Below are 13,477 nucleotides of genomic sequence, written 5' to 3'. Positions count from 1 at the left end.
TTTAAGGAAACCTGAGAGAGGTGGTACTACTGCCCTCTAGCGTCCATGTAATGTTACTTAGTGCTCCCTCTATTGTGATCCAGGCCCACAGCTAAACTACTCACTACTTGTGAGGATAGTTAAAAATAAGCCTGAAAGTCTTATTAATGCATGGTTTACCACATATACCTGGTAACCCAACTACTGCTGATGTATGTGCATTCATTGTAATTCAATATATAATAGAAAGCTGGAAATGGTCTCCAACCAGTTTCCCTGAAAAGCATGTAAGAGACTGAGGCCATCATTGATATTTTATTGTTCAAGACTTTTGGATGTATTTCCGAAACTAAAACTGTTGCATTCTTACTAACCAGTCTGTTAAGCAGGTGTTTGACCCGGCAACCTGCAACAAATCAGCAAAGGACAGATGTCCACAAGCATTCAACCACTGTACACATAACTCTTTTCAGCTTTTTGCACCATCTTTTTAAAAAGACAAACTGAACAAAGAAAAAAAGAAACACTTAGACAAACTACTCAATATATCGCTAGGTTCACACACTGTAAAAGACAGAAAGGCCAGCAATCTGAAAGAATTGGTCATATTAACTTTTTAACACTGGTAATGAGGCATGTGTGTTGTGTAGGTAAAAGTGTTTGATTACTGCACACATTTGCGTATTAGCATGCATGTGGAGAGATGTAAACTGCTTTACTGTTAAAATGTGTGGGAGTTTGATATTAACTGTGGCATTCACTGCTTGCAACACTGTAAAGCAGTGAGTTATCAGCATACGTATGGCACATAAAGGCAGAAGAACGCAATGCATGGCAGACACACACACACACACACACACACACACACACACACACATATTCTCACACACTCTTACGGTCCAGTCTCATGGTATAGGATGACACTTTCACATTGACAATTTAGTAACACAAGCATGTTCACAATCAGAAAGAGAGCAAAGTTACAGGAATAATATGTCAACAGCAATACTGCAATCATGATAATAGTGGAAAGAAACATATAAAAATACAAAAATAGGAAAGATACAATATGAAGATAGACACAGGATACAACTGCAAATGTAACAAGATCCCTTGTTTGTTCTGTCCAGGTAGTAATCAGGTGACAAAACCAGGCCTTTTCCTTCATATAACCATGCTTCATGTGGGTTTGGACTGGCATTCAATACATATGCACATTCTCTTTCACAATCTGAGCTGACTCATAAGTCTGAACAGTGAAAATGAAATATATTGTACGATAAGATTTTTGTACTTTGTTAAAATAGTCAGATTACAGTTTGGTTAATATCTGTATTCTTTGTATCATACACAATCGAGATGGACGGCTTTGTCTTCCCTAACTTTTCCTGATACAGAAACAAAAATGTCCCCTGCTTTTTGAACCAAAGCTTTGACACTCTTATGTTTCAGTTAACTTGAAATGAATCCATGAACTACTACGAGACAGTCCTTTCACACGCCATGGACACTCAGTCTTTAAAAAACGTCCTAGAAAGACGTAGAGAAACGTTGGCCGTTATTAACCTGGGGTGGAAAGAAACAGCCGGGAGAGTCACCTCTTACGCTGCTAACAGCAAATCAACACGTATCCAAACACTCAGGAGAGACTCTCCAAGTTTACAGTACGTGGTTTTCGTCTACAGACAAGTTTCAAGGCAAACATTTAACACCATTTTGTTGCCCTCTTTTGTGTCATGCTAAAAGTTACTTGTATGGGAAAACAAATGAAGTAAGCACAACAGGCTGACCCACAAAGCCTTTCACATTGTCCCAAAATTTAAACCAATATTCACACATACGGAATAACAATTACAAAGTCAAGTTTTTTTTTTCTCAGATTCATTCCAAATTGAGTGCTTCTATTAGATGAATACAAAGATTATGTGAGAGGAAGGAGACAGGAAAAGGACTTTTAAGTGCTTCAGGTCAAAATGGGACTTTATGCTTGTCTCCAAAAGTAAAAATGGGAAAACATTTTTAAAAGTGCAGCTTTTCTTTCTTTTTTTATTTTCCTTTATTTTTGTCAATACATTTCACTACCTACACTGGGATGTCTCAGGATGAGTTACCTCAGAATTCTACATTCTGCAATTTTGTGAAGGGCTCATTAAAAATAGTGTGATAGAGAAGAGGCTAAAATATGACTACAAATACCACCAGGCCCTTCAATAATGAGTCTTTTTTTGATGTTCTTAAGGACACTAAGGCCCTGCATTCTGTTTTGGCATATACATTGGGTGTTTTTTTCCTAATATGTTAAAACCAGAAGGCTGGTTTGTTTTGTGTGATTTCATTTTTGACTGCTAAGCTGGTCCACACAGACCTGTGAGGCTGCACTGACTCACTGGAGGCTGGATCGGTTATTTTGTTAAAATCTTGGCTTAACTGAGGACTGCCTCCTAAATAACAAAGTCAAAAGACAAAACTACATTTCCTTCCCTTTGTTTCCCTGTCTCAATCTCTTCTCTTTCTCTATCTCTTTTCTTTCACTGTCTAAAATCCCTCTGACTCTCCCCCTCTGCCTGGCCCTCTTTACTGGGGTGGAGGTACCGGGGCATTGGGGCGGAGGGAGTCCCCTGCTAGCGGAGTGCTGGAGTCTGAGAGAAACAGGGGAGGGTAGTGGAGCATAGAGAAAGAAAGAACGAGAGCAAGCAACATCAGTCACGCGCTCAGTATAAACCACCTAGCCTTAACTGACAGCATTCAACAATTACATTTTATAATCAGTAATTCTGATATTGTTCAAGGAATGGGTACATGCTTTTAGTATGCACACAGTATGACTATCTGTTGTGTGTGTGTGTGTGTGTGTGTGTGTGTGTGTGATGAACTGTTATGCTCATATTCTCTCACCGTGCAGTACTCCAGTCTGTGTGTTGTTCGGGGGGGAGGTGTGAGAGGCTGAGGGGGGAGGGGCTTCATTGGGGGCGTTGGTAGAAACTGCTGGGGCAGGGCTGGGTGTGGGAGGTGGGGCACTAGTGTTAGGGGTTGATTGATGGGGTACAGGTGGAGCATTGCCGGGCTGGTTGCCGGGCTGGTTGCTGTGGTGCTGGTGCTGAATTTGTTGGAAGTGCTGCTGGCGAGCTCTCATTTCCGCATACTTCAACTGCTCCATGTGGAACGACTGACGATCGGCAAGGAGCTGCTGCCTCTGGTACTCCAACTACACACACACACACACACACACACACACACACACGTCATATCCACAAGTGTAAAATACATACATTCTAACTGGCTGCAATGACAAAGCTGCAAAGTCAGTCCAGAAGTTACATTACCCATAATGCCTTACCGCCTCTCTCTCCCGGTCCATGATGGTCTCCAGCTCCTCAAAGTGTCTCAGCTTGATCTCCAGTTTCTTCATCTGAGTCTCCACCAGCAGAGCCACCAGAGACTTGATCTTCCTCTCCTCCACTGCAGCCAAGTGCTAAAAGGAAAGAGAGAGCGAACAAGAAAGAAAGAGGACAGAAAGTGACAGAGATGCTTTGGTCCTTTGTCAGTAGCAGTGAACACGTGCATCTCGGTACAAACCGATGTGGAGTTGGGGGGTGTGTGCATGCGCGTCCACTCACCTTGGCTTTCACAGCGGCAGCTGCCAGTGCAGAGGCGGCTGCAGTAGCCAGGTTGCCCTCGCCCACGTCTCTTTCCACCTTGGCTTTTCTCTCTCCCTCGCTCTCTCCTTCCCGCGGGCCCTCATCGGCTCCCTCCTTCCCTTCCTTCTCCTTCTCTCCGTCACCTGAAGAGAGGGGGAGGCCTACTGTCAGCTCTCTCATCAGACACTAGAGGCTCAGTTCCGTCTGTTGTTTATGCTGGGCATCAACACACCCATGTCTGAATCTGTTTTCTCTGTCTCTCTTTCTGTTTCCCCTTCTCTCGCTCGCTCTTCTTCTTTTTTTCCATTCTCTCCCTGTTTCTCCTCCTCTTCGTTCGCACCGTCTTTACCTTCCTGTGTGCCCGAACAGAAAGGAGTGTTGTACACACTTATTACACTTGTGCTCTTACTGAAGCATAAACCACCTGGACTATATTATACTTGGTTACTATATAATGGCTCTATAAGCTGCAATAAACAGTGCGCTGAGGCTTCCTAAGGGGCTCACCTTACTATCTCTCTTGTCCTCACTGGCTTGCCCATCGTTGCTCTTGATCTCTTCACTGCTCTCCTCTGCTGCAAACATAAACACACGTCGTTCCCCTTTCTCACAGGGGCCAAGTAGCGGCTTGTAAAGCGCGTGTGTGTGAGTGTGTGACTGCGTATTTGTCTGTGCATGTGCTGTACCAGGCCTGTCTGAGTCCTCCAGGCCGGTGCCCGCAATGCCGCTGCCCTCCAGGCCGTACAGAGGGTCGGGTCTTCCGCTCACTCTAGCAGCCTCCTCCACCCGACGCACGTGTGCCTCCACCAGCGCTGCTGGCACCTCCTCCTTCATACGAGAGAACTCCTCTGCCACACACACACACACACACGAGCATGAGCAGGCAACATGCCTGTAAATCATATTTTATACACATTAAACTATCATTTTCTAAATTATATGTGCATTGATATAAAACATTTAAAAAATTTATAGTGATATGCACAGAGAAAATGTGACAAATACATACAATATATTATAGTGTGCGACAGTGAACAAATATATGGTCTATCACCTGCATTAACTATCTGCCACATTACTTACATATATTTCCAGCAGAAAGCAATATTATTAATTTTTCCAAAACTCTTATAATGTATCCGTTTCATAGCATGTAAATGCATAGTGGTCTCTTTGAGCTAGTTTAGAGAATAAAACAAGCTAAAACATGGGTAAGATTACAATAATAATTCTCCTAAGTACTTTGACCTTTGACGTCTCACCTAGAGCCGACTTGGCTGCAGCGGAAGCCACACGTGGGTCAACCACCGAAGCCAGGAAGGCTACGGTGCTCATGACAGGGTTTCCTGCCTGGCTGAAAGGGACTGGCTGATAGGCCAGTGGGCCCAGGGGGGAGGATCCATCCTCCAGATAGGGGTCCTCAATGGGCAGGCGCAGGAAGTGCAGTATGCACTCATCCTGCGTGCGACTGCCCACGTGCTCCGAGACCTTGTTCCAGTCGTCTTTGTACATCTCCAGACCCTACCAATGCAGAGCATGGGAAAACATGTTTGGTGAAAGGAGGAGCCGGGAGTATGTCAGCGTATGTGTGTGTATGTGTGCCTATATGTGTATAGGTGTGTTTGTGTGTGTGTGTCTGGTACCTCTAGCAGCAGCAATGTCTCCTGTTCAGTCCACTCCCGTGTCGCACTGGCTGCATGTATGCCCTGTGACAGAACGGTCATGCACTTCTTACTCTCCACTCGTGTTTAATTCCTGCGTAACTCTTCTCCTTCTCCCACTGGGTGCAGAATACCAAGCTCCCCAGAGCACATTCAACAGGCAACCTTCTCTTAATGACTCAGTGCTCTGTTTCCACACAGTCTGCCTCAAAATGGCCCTCCTGCCCCTCACTGCCCCTGACTACCCTCAATGCTATACCTTGGCTGGGCCGCTCTTCTTGTTGTACATGTCTGTGCGAAGCCCAAAGTTCTGCAACTCTGTGGGCTTGTCCTTCACTTTATCTGGGAAGGACAGCATCTGTTGGGTGGACGGAGTCTGCGCAGGGAGACAGGATGGAAGACAGGACAAACCTCAATGGCAATGAGTCATTTATTACACACAAATTTGTAATTATTAAAAGGAGTATATATGTATGCAAATGTAGGATTTACACGTGTGTGTGTTTGTGTGTGTGTGTGTGTGTTAGCAGGTGTATGTATCGGCATGAGCGTGTGTGTGTGTGTGTGTGTGTGTGTGTGTGTTCGTGTGTGTGTGTGTGTGTGTGTATGTGTAAATGTGCACCTGAGAAGCTTTAGGCTGTAGCGGTACTAGGCTGGATGGGGTGTCTGCCAGCACGTGGAAGTGGGATGTGGGCGGTGGCCCCATGGGAGTGGGCCGACTCTCTGAGTCCACCTGATAATTAATCAACCCCCACTGCTCGAGAAACGCATGGACCCTACACACACACGCACACACCCACACAGGTAGAAATTAACTGTCCTTGTGGGAGCTGTACCTGTACGTAACTGGAATATTCTGCTTGATTAACCAACACTTAAACTAAATAGCCACGTTAAATGGCTATTCATTTCAGCAATGTTATAGTTCTCCCCTACTGACCTCATGATGGCGCATACATCTCCAGCCAGGTTCCTACGGCAAGCTGTAGAGGTCAAATACTCCTGCGGATTCAGTCGGTATGTGTCAATCATGAAGTTGCGGTAGGCCAGATAACTACAACACAGAGGGAGAGAGATGGCAAGACAGAAGCAGTGTTATGAGTGTGAGCTAGGAACGATTCCACAGCTCTGCAGCAATTTTGTTGTGCATTTGCAACAACAGAAGTGTATGTGTGTTCATACTTACATCTCAGGGGTCTTGGACTTGTTCTTACCGTTGAAGAACTCTGGCAGAGCTCTCCGCTCTATGGCATGAACACTGGGAGGGAGAGAGGCAGACAAAAAGCAAAGTGGGAAGCAAAAAGAAAAAAGAGACTTCCGAGCCTCAGTAAGAAGCCTGCACTTTAAAGTTCATTATGAGGCTGATGGGAGTTGTAGGCTGGTTTACCTGTTGTAGTCAAACCAGGCAGCATAGCTGGGAATAATGATATGGTGGGTCTGCTCGGTCACATTATCCTCATGCAGATCAGAACCTTTCACTGGCTCTCCTTTTACACTGGGAGAACCCTCCTCTTCCTCCTAGACAGACACACACACACACACACACACACACACACACACACACATATCCAAATGACAAACACACAAGAGAAAGAAGTAAGACACATTCACCACACACGTGGATATAAATAAAGTTTGGCCTTGAAGTGATATCCTGATAATATTCTTTGTCTGCTATTCTGAAATAAGTTAACTGTATTAAAGCCAAAAGGAAACCCATGTCTGCGTTTTCTAATTGGGCTAATCTTGCACTTTTGGACGCATAATGTACAAACACAAAGTATGACCTATTACTACTAATTGGAATATTAGGTCCTTGTTGGAATATTATCCAGACCCTGAGATTTTTAATTGAAAAATTGCTGAATGTTTAAAATAACACTTAGGTATCATCTGTTCCCAGGGACATTAAAGGGGTCCTATGAAAAGATCCGCTATCATTATGTCCCATTAACAGAAAAAAAAAAAAACTAAACAAAACACCCCCCCCCACACTAACGGCTAAGGTAGCGAGGAAGCTAGCTAGCTAATATGTTACATGTAATTTTCTAAAAAAATATTGGCATTTCTTGCTGCAGGACCCGAATGATGATAAGGTTAACTAGAAATCTCAGAGCAAACTCAGGTTCTGACACCAGTTCAAACATAGGTTATGTTCAAAATACTACTCACGTACTGATCAGCCCCAAATCAGCATACCACATTCAGTATGCAACCAAAAGTTACCTTGTACAAAGGAGGCACAATAGGCTCCCTTTAAAGAAAAGTGTTTTCATAACGCCACCCATTTCCCTCTTGCTATTGGTACTATAACTGTGTCCCGGCCTCCCACAAGTAAGCAGATGAATATTGCTTAGCGATATGCTCACTTTACCTGAATAATGAGAATATGACTTGCATGTACTTTGTGAGACACACCTGTGTAGCTTTTGGAATTGCATGTTTCTAGGTTAAGGGTGGGACTAGGGCTATAAAGTGAGTCAGTGAGTGAAGTATTAGCGAGAGCACTGGTTCTACCTTCCCCACAGGTTCCATAGCCTCATCCTCCTGCTCATCTGCATGGACAGAAAGAAGAGGAGCAGAGATTAGTGCCATATGCGAGGAAGAACACTGACAGTACTATCAGGACACAGCCAACAGACATACTGCTACGTCTACTGACCCAGGTCAGTCATTGTCCCCCCCTTCACTGGAGTCGAATCTGAGTCCTTCTTGGTCACTACACACACACACACACACACACACACACACACACACACACACACACACACACACACACACAGCCTTGTTTGAAATGTACAGCTTAAGACATATGCTTGTGATTTTCTATTTTGAGAAGCATAACCTCATTCTACATTTTTATGAACATGGCAATTTTTACGCTGTTAGTGTGATATTGTGTTTGTGTGTGTGTTAACCTACCTGTTTTAGGAAGTGTAGCTTCCTCCACTGCAGGCGCAGGTGAGGGTTCGTCCAGGTCTTTAGTGAGATCTTCCTGCTCCTCCTCTCTCTGCCCTCGCTTTGACTTAGTGTATGGGGTAGTGGGCCTGTTCGCGTGCGTACACACACACACACACACACACACACACACACACACACACACACACACACACACACACAGAGCACACACGGCACACATACACACAAGACACACAGCAAAAACGCAAGACAAGTGAATAGTCAGGTCAGATGCCTGTGTGGATGTGGTTGGGTGTAGTTCCTGGTGTTGTTTTGCTGTGGCTGGGTGTAGTTTGTGGTGCTGTTATGCTGGGGCTGGGTGTAGCTTCTGGTGTTGTTTAGCTATGGCTAGGTGTAGTTTCTGGTGCTGTTGTGCTGTGGCTGGCTGTAGTTTCTGGTGTTGGTCTGCTGGGGATGGGTGTGGTTTCTGATACTGTTCTGCTTGGGCTGGCTATAGTTTCTGGTGCTGTTCTGCTGTGGCTGGGTGTAGTTTCTGTTGTTTTGCTGTGGCTAGGTGTAGATTCTGGTGTTGTTTTGCTGTGACTGGGTGTAATTTCCGATGTTGTTGTGCTGTGGCTGGGTGTAGTTTCTGATGTTGTTTTTCTGTGATGGTGTAGTTTCTGGTGTTCTGCTGTGGATGGGTATAGTTTCTGGTGGTGTTCTGCTGTGACTGGGTGTAGTTTCTGGTGTTGGTCTGCTGGGGATGGGTGTAGTCCCTGGTGTTGGTCTGCTGGGCATGACTGTAGTTTCTGGTGCTATTCTACTGTGGCTGGGTGTAGATTCTGGTGTTCTGCTGTGGCTGGGTGTAGTTTCTGGTGCTGTTCTGCTGTGGATGGGTGTATTGCTGGTGTTCTGCTGTGGATGGGTGTAGTTTCTGGTGCTGTTCTGCTGTGGATGGGTGTATTGCTGGTGTTCTGCTGTGGATGGGTGTAGTTTCTGGTGCTGTTCTGCTGTGGATGGGTGTAGTTTCTGGTGCTGTTCTGCTGTGACTGGGTGTAGTTGCTGGTGTTCTGCTGTGGATGGGTGTAATTTCTGGTGCTGTTCTACTGTGGATGGGTGTAGTTGCTGGTGTTCTGCTGTGAATGTGTGTAGTTTCTGGTGCTATTCTATTGTGGCTGGGTGTAGATTCTGGTGTTCTGCTGTGGCTTGGTGTAGTTTCTGGTGCTGTTCTGCGTGGATGGGTGTAGTTGCTGGTGTTCTGCTGTGGATGGCTGTAGTTTCTGGTGCTGTTCTACTGTGGCTGGGTGTAGATTCTGGTGTTCTGCTGTGGCTGGTTGTAGATTCTGGTGCTGTTCTGCTGTAGCTGGGTGTAGCTTCTGATGTTGTTCTGCTGTGGATGGGTGTAGTTTCTGGTGGTGTTCTGCTGTACCCTTTCTTGGTGTTCTTCTTCTTGCTCTCCTGCGGAGGAGGAGTAGGAGATGGCGAGGGTGAGCGCTTTCTTTTCTTAGCATTGCCAGGTTTTTTGTCTCTCCTCTCGTCCGGGGCGCTCACTTCATCCGTCAGGGTCTTGGCTGAGATCCTCTTCCTCCTTGTGCCCCCTTCACCAACCTCATAGTCTTCCTCATTCATCCACTCATTGTACTGGTCCAAATCCAGAATCCACTTAGCGTGAACCTGCTCTCATGTGAATGGTGGATTCATAAGTACAAGGCACAAGGTTAAGAATCTGAATTAGAAAGTTGAGTAAAATCAGACACTGAAATGACAGTGTTTACTGAATGTATGAAAACACAGCGAGGACTGTTAAGACAGGAAGACAGATGAGAGAGGGGAAGAAGGAAAAAAGAGTAAATGGAAGAGCAGAACCATGAAAAAACAGGAGGAAAGAGAAAGAAATGGAGAGATTGAGAGAAGATGGGAAAAAGAGAGGGTGTAAGTGAGAGAGAGACTGAGAAATGTCAGACCTTCCTGGGTTTCTCTGGACTGGGTGGATCTTCCACTACAGCCTCTACCTCACTAGCAGAGATCCATGTGTCATAGCTGCACAATAAGACACAAAGATGTAGCACAGCAAGCCTTAGTTGATTATGTGCATGTGTGTTTGTGTAAGAGTGTGGGTATGCCTTTATGTGTATGCATGTGTAGCCTTACCTGTCCGGCCAGTAACCCCAGTGAAGCAGCATCTGTTTGTCTCTCTTCATAACAGGACGGACCCATTCCTCTGCAGAAATACACATACAAACATGCACATCATTTAGATGAGTCAGCGGATCATTTCACACTAAATGTTGTGATCTTTTGTGCTTCAGTGTTTCAGTTCCCACTGACTCACCCTCCTCCAGACTGGCAGGGATGGGTACCACCACATGAGAACTGGCCTGCTTATCCTCTGTCACTGAGCCCTGAGACACAAACACACAACATTACAGCAAGAAGAAGTTAAAATCGATCTAAAACAAAGTTAAAAAAAGCCCAAGCTGCTCTCAGAGCACAGCTGTGGTGGTACCTGGTGTCGTTTAATGATGTCCTTCAGTTTTCCTAGCAGCTTGGGTTCAATCTCTGAACTCAGGTAGATCACTGGTCGAGTCAGACAGTTATTCTACGCACAGGAGAGGGGAGTTCTTTTTCCCATTATAACCTTTCAGATATATTACTGTAGTACTACTACTGTGTTTGAGAGAGAGGGAGAGGGATGGAGGGAAAAGAAGGGAAGGCGTACCTGTACCAAAGACTTTTCTATGGTCATAAACATCTCAACATTCCGGTCCATTCTGGAAGGATTCTGGAAGTCAAACCTTCTCCTGAGATACAAAAATGATTCTCTTTATTTCTTTATTGACCCCATTATCATCACCTCTACAGGAATCTGTATTTCACAAAGATAGCAAGAGCCATCTCACCATCCTTGGTCACTCTTAAACTTGTAGGCAGCAGCAAGTATGTGACACAGAGCCCCTCCCGCTTTGAAATCCAGAAAACTCTTCATCTTAAAAGATGACAGAAAGTTAAAGTTAGAGCCTACCTTTGGGTGGTAGTCGCCACAGTTTGCATGAGTAGAAACATGTGCATGTGTATGCATGAATATGTGTGTGTGTGTGTGTGTGTGTGTGTGTGTGTGTGTGTGTGTGTGTGTGTGTACCGGGAGCTTGGTGAGAGGAGGGTTGCTAACATGTCGGCCAAAAACTTCCTCTTGAAACTGCAACAGTTGAACAACCAGACTTGACAAAGACTTATTGGTGGGGGGCTCTGCTTGAATATACTAAACACGCATACACACACATACAAAGAAAGAGAGGGGGAGAACACAAAAAGTTCATTATCATAATGTTTAGAGAGACGTATGTTCCATATTACCTCTCATGCAGCTTAAAATTCAGATAAAGAATTTAAATATGGCAGGATTCAATTTGAAGTTTGCTTTGCTGTTAAAGAAAACAGTAAACATGTTTGTCCTGATAGCATAGTAAATACACTGACTCCCCCTGCTGAAGATACTAAGACACAGCCAGCTTGCTGAAGTTTCCATGCTTACTGCATTTTGTCATGTTATGAGCCTTTCACCTTTTGGCTATTTATCTCTCTTATGTATTTCATTAACTTTTTCGGTTTTACTGCTGTACTGTAAATAGGTCTTTACTAAAACAAGACAACTTTATTACCTGGATTAAGATGAAAGACGTTAAAATATAGAGACAATCTTATCATTCAATACTGTGTAATCAGGTCAAAGCTCGGAACAGATATTTGATCCAACAGTGTGTCCACTGTGGCCCCTGTTGACTGGAGCAACCTATAACTGCATAAATGTTGCTGACGTCCCGTTATTAATGTTTTTTGTTACCTCAGAAAAAAATAACCTAAAAAAAAAAGAAAAAACAAAAACAACTGTGCTACAAAACCCTTCTATTAAATATGGCAGAATTGCAACTGCAAGCTCTTAAATTGGCCTCATCCCTACTTTTTAAATCACGCGTCCATCTGGGAAACTATCTATTTTACTCAGTCTTATAATCTGCTGGAATCAGATGCGAGTTGCTGTTCAGGTGTGATACACAGGCATATATAAAGCGGGTAAACAAAGCCAGCGAAGGTCACTGCACCCGCTACAATCATGCCATTTAAGTTAGCTAGCTACCCATCCGAAAATGCGCTTTCTCTCCGCACAGTCCCATTCAGCTAAAATGTGGTAAACGTATCCCGTAGCACTCTTCACACATGCATGGACCTCCGTGTCTTTTTTTTCCTTCGTATTATGACAGGTTACAGTTTCTAAATGAAAACTGTAACGGTGGATGAAAGGGGAGGGGCAGACAGAGCGCAGAACCACAAGACGTTGTGAGTTATCACTGACCATAATTCACTGATTCATTAGAAACGTAGAATTTGATGCGCGGGGCGAATCCCATTAACCGACATAATGTGGCACGCAGACCGTTCGCACATCTGGACCTGTGCGCTCGGCTGGCCGGTGCGTACCGTTAGCCCGCTAGCTTATTCCTCGGATAAAGGAAAATGTTGTCTCGCTTCTTCATGAAATCGTATTAAAACATGGCTGGTAGAAACATGTACGCACACGGTTAATTTGCAAAATCGTGCATTTTAGGGGGAACAGTGTGTCTATTTAGCAGTGGTCCCAAGACGCTGTTCCCGCATCTTCTATTGTTTCATGCTCTTCGGTGGATTTAAACAGCTGGATTTCTCTCCATCGTTCTCCCCTCCCTCCCCTCTTTTCTGTCCACCCGCTTTCTGCCTCCCGTCATCACTCTAGCTACTTTATCAATGCTAAATATTAATTGATCAATTTGCATTGAACATAAATAAACAGGTAGTACCTTTTTATAATTCTTGCCCAGCCAAACGCGGACATTGTCGAACTGTGAGACGGTATCAGACGCTTCGAAATATTTTACATTCGGGCCGCCGTCTTTCTTCCGTACCGCCATCTTTGTCTACAGCTAAATTTTAACATAGAACGCCCCCTGGCGTACAAATGTCAAGGTTTGCCAATTTTGAGGGTCCTTGAAATTAAAATGAAACAGCGTCCATTCTGGTTCAACACTTGAACTTCGAACAGGCATTGAAACAAGGTATGAGCCCTCATGGCAGAAAAAAAGGTTTCCAGAAACTTCCGAATCCCACCCCTCTCAAATAAATAAATAAATAATAGATAGATAGATAAATAAAAGAAAAAGATTTTGGCTAAAGTTTAATAACCCACGGTAAGCCCTACTTGATTTGGGGCAACCCTTTCTCCGAGATTGTTCAGAAGATTTACCTACTATGAGAACAGTGGATGATGAA

General features: G+C 44.4%; 1 protein-coding gene across 1 annotated transcript; it reads right to left on the bottom strand.

The window, feature by feature from the left end:
* Positions 1 to 281: 281 nt before the first annotated feature.
* On the bottom strand, positions 282 to 13,120 carry smarcc2 (SWI/SNF related, matrix associated, actin dependent regulator of chromatin, subfamily c, member 2). The gene is made up of 26 exons (XM_027007849.2): positions 13,009 to 13,120; positions 11,316 to 11,435; positions 11,077 to 11,162; positions 10,896 to 10,977; positions 10,683 to 10,775; positions 10,509 to 10,578; positions 10,328 to 10,397; positions 10,141 to 10,216; positions 9,606 to 9,850; positions 8,201 to 8,325; positions 7,941 to 7,997; positions 7,796 to 7,833; positions 6,666 to 6,796; positions 6,465 to 6,536; positions 6,219 to 6,332; positions 5,901 to 6,054; positions 5,538 to 5,654; positions 5,261 to 5,323; positions 4,880 to 5,138; positions 4,304 to 4,465; positions 4,125 to 4,189; positions 3,850 to 3,970; positions 3,597 to 3,760; positions 3,317 to 3,451; positions 2,875 to 3,184; positions 282 to 2,618 (listed from the first exon to the last, which is right to left on the bottom strand). Exons 1-26 carry the CDS (start codon positions 13,117 to 13,119, stop codon positions 2,554 to 2,556), a joined length of 3,105 nt encoding a protein of 1,034 aa, XP_026863650.1. The 5' UTR covers position 13,120; the 3' UTR covers positions 282 to 2,553.
* Positions 13,121 to 13,477: the final 357 nt, after the last annotated feature.

Source organism: Electrophorus electricus, chromosome 3 (assembly GCF_013358815.1).
Source record: "Electrophorus electricus isolate fEleEle1 chromosome 3, fEleEle1.pri, whole genome shotgun sequence".
Lineage (NCBI taxonomy): Eukaryota > Metazoa > Chordata > Actinopteri > Gymnotiformes > Gymnotidae > Electrophorus > Electrophorus electricus.
This window is presented reverse-complemented; position numbering and strand designations above follow the sequence as displayed.

Coding starts and splice junctions, on each gene's coding strand:
- smarcc2 (XM_027007849.2), bottom strand. CDS start 13,119: ATGGCGGTACGGAAGAAAGACGGCGGCCCGAATGTAAAATATTTCGAA. Junction 7,834..7,940: donor GGGGACAATGACTGACCTGG/GTCAGTAGACGT, acceptor CTGTCCATGCAG/ATGAGCAGGAGGATGAGGCT. Junction 5,324..5,537: donor AGAAGAGCGGCCCAGCCAAG/GTATAGCATTGA, acceptor GTTCTGTCACAG/GGCATACATGCAGCCAGTGC.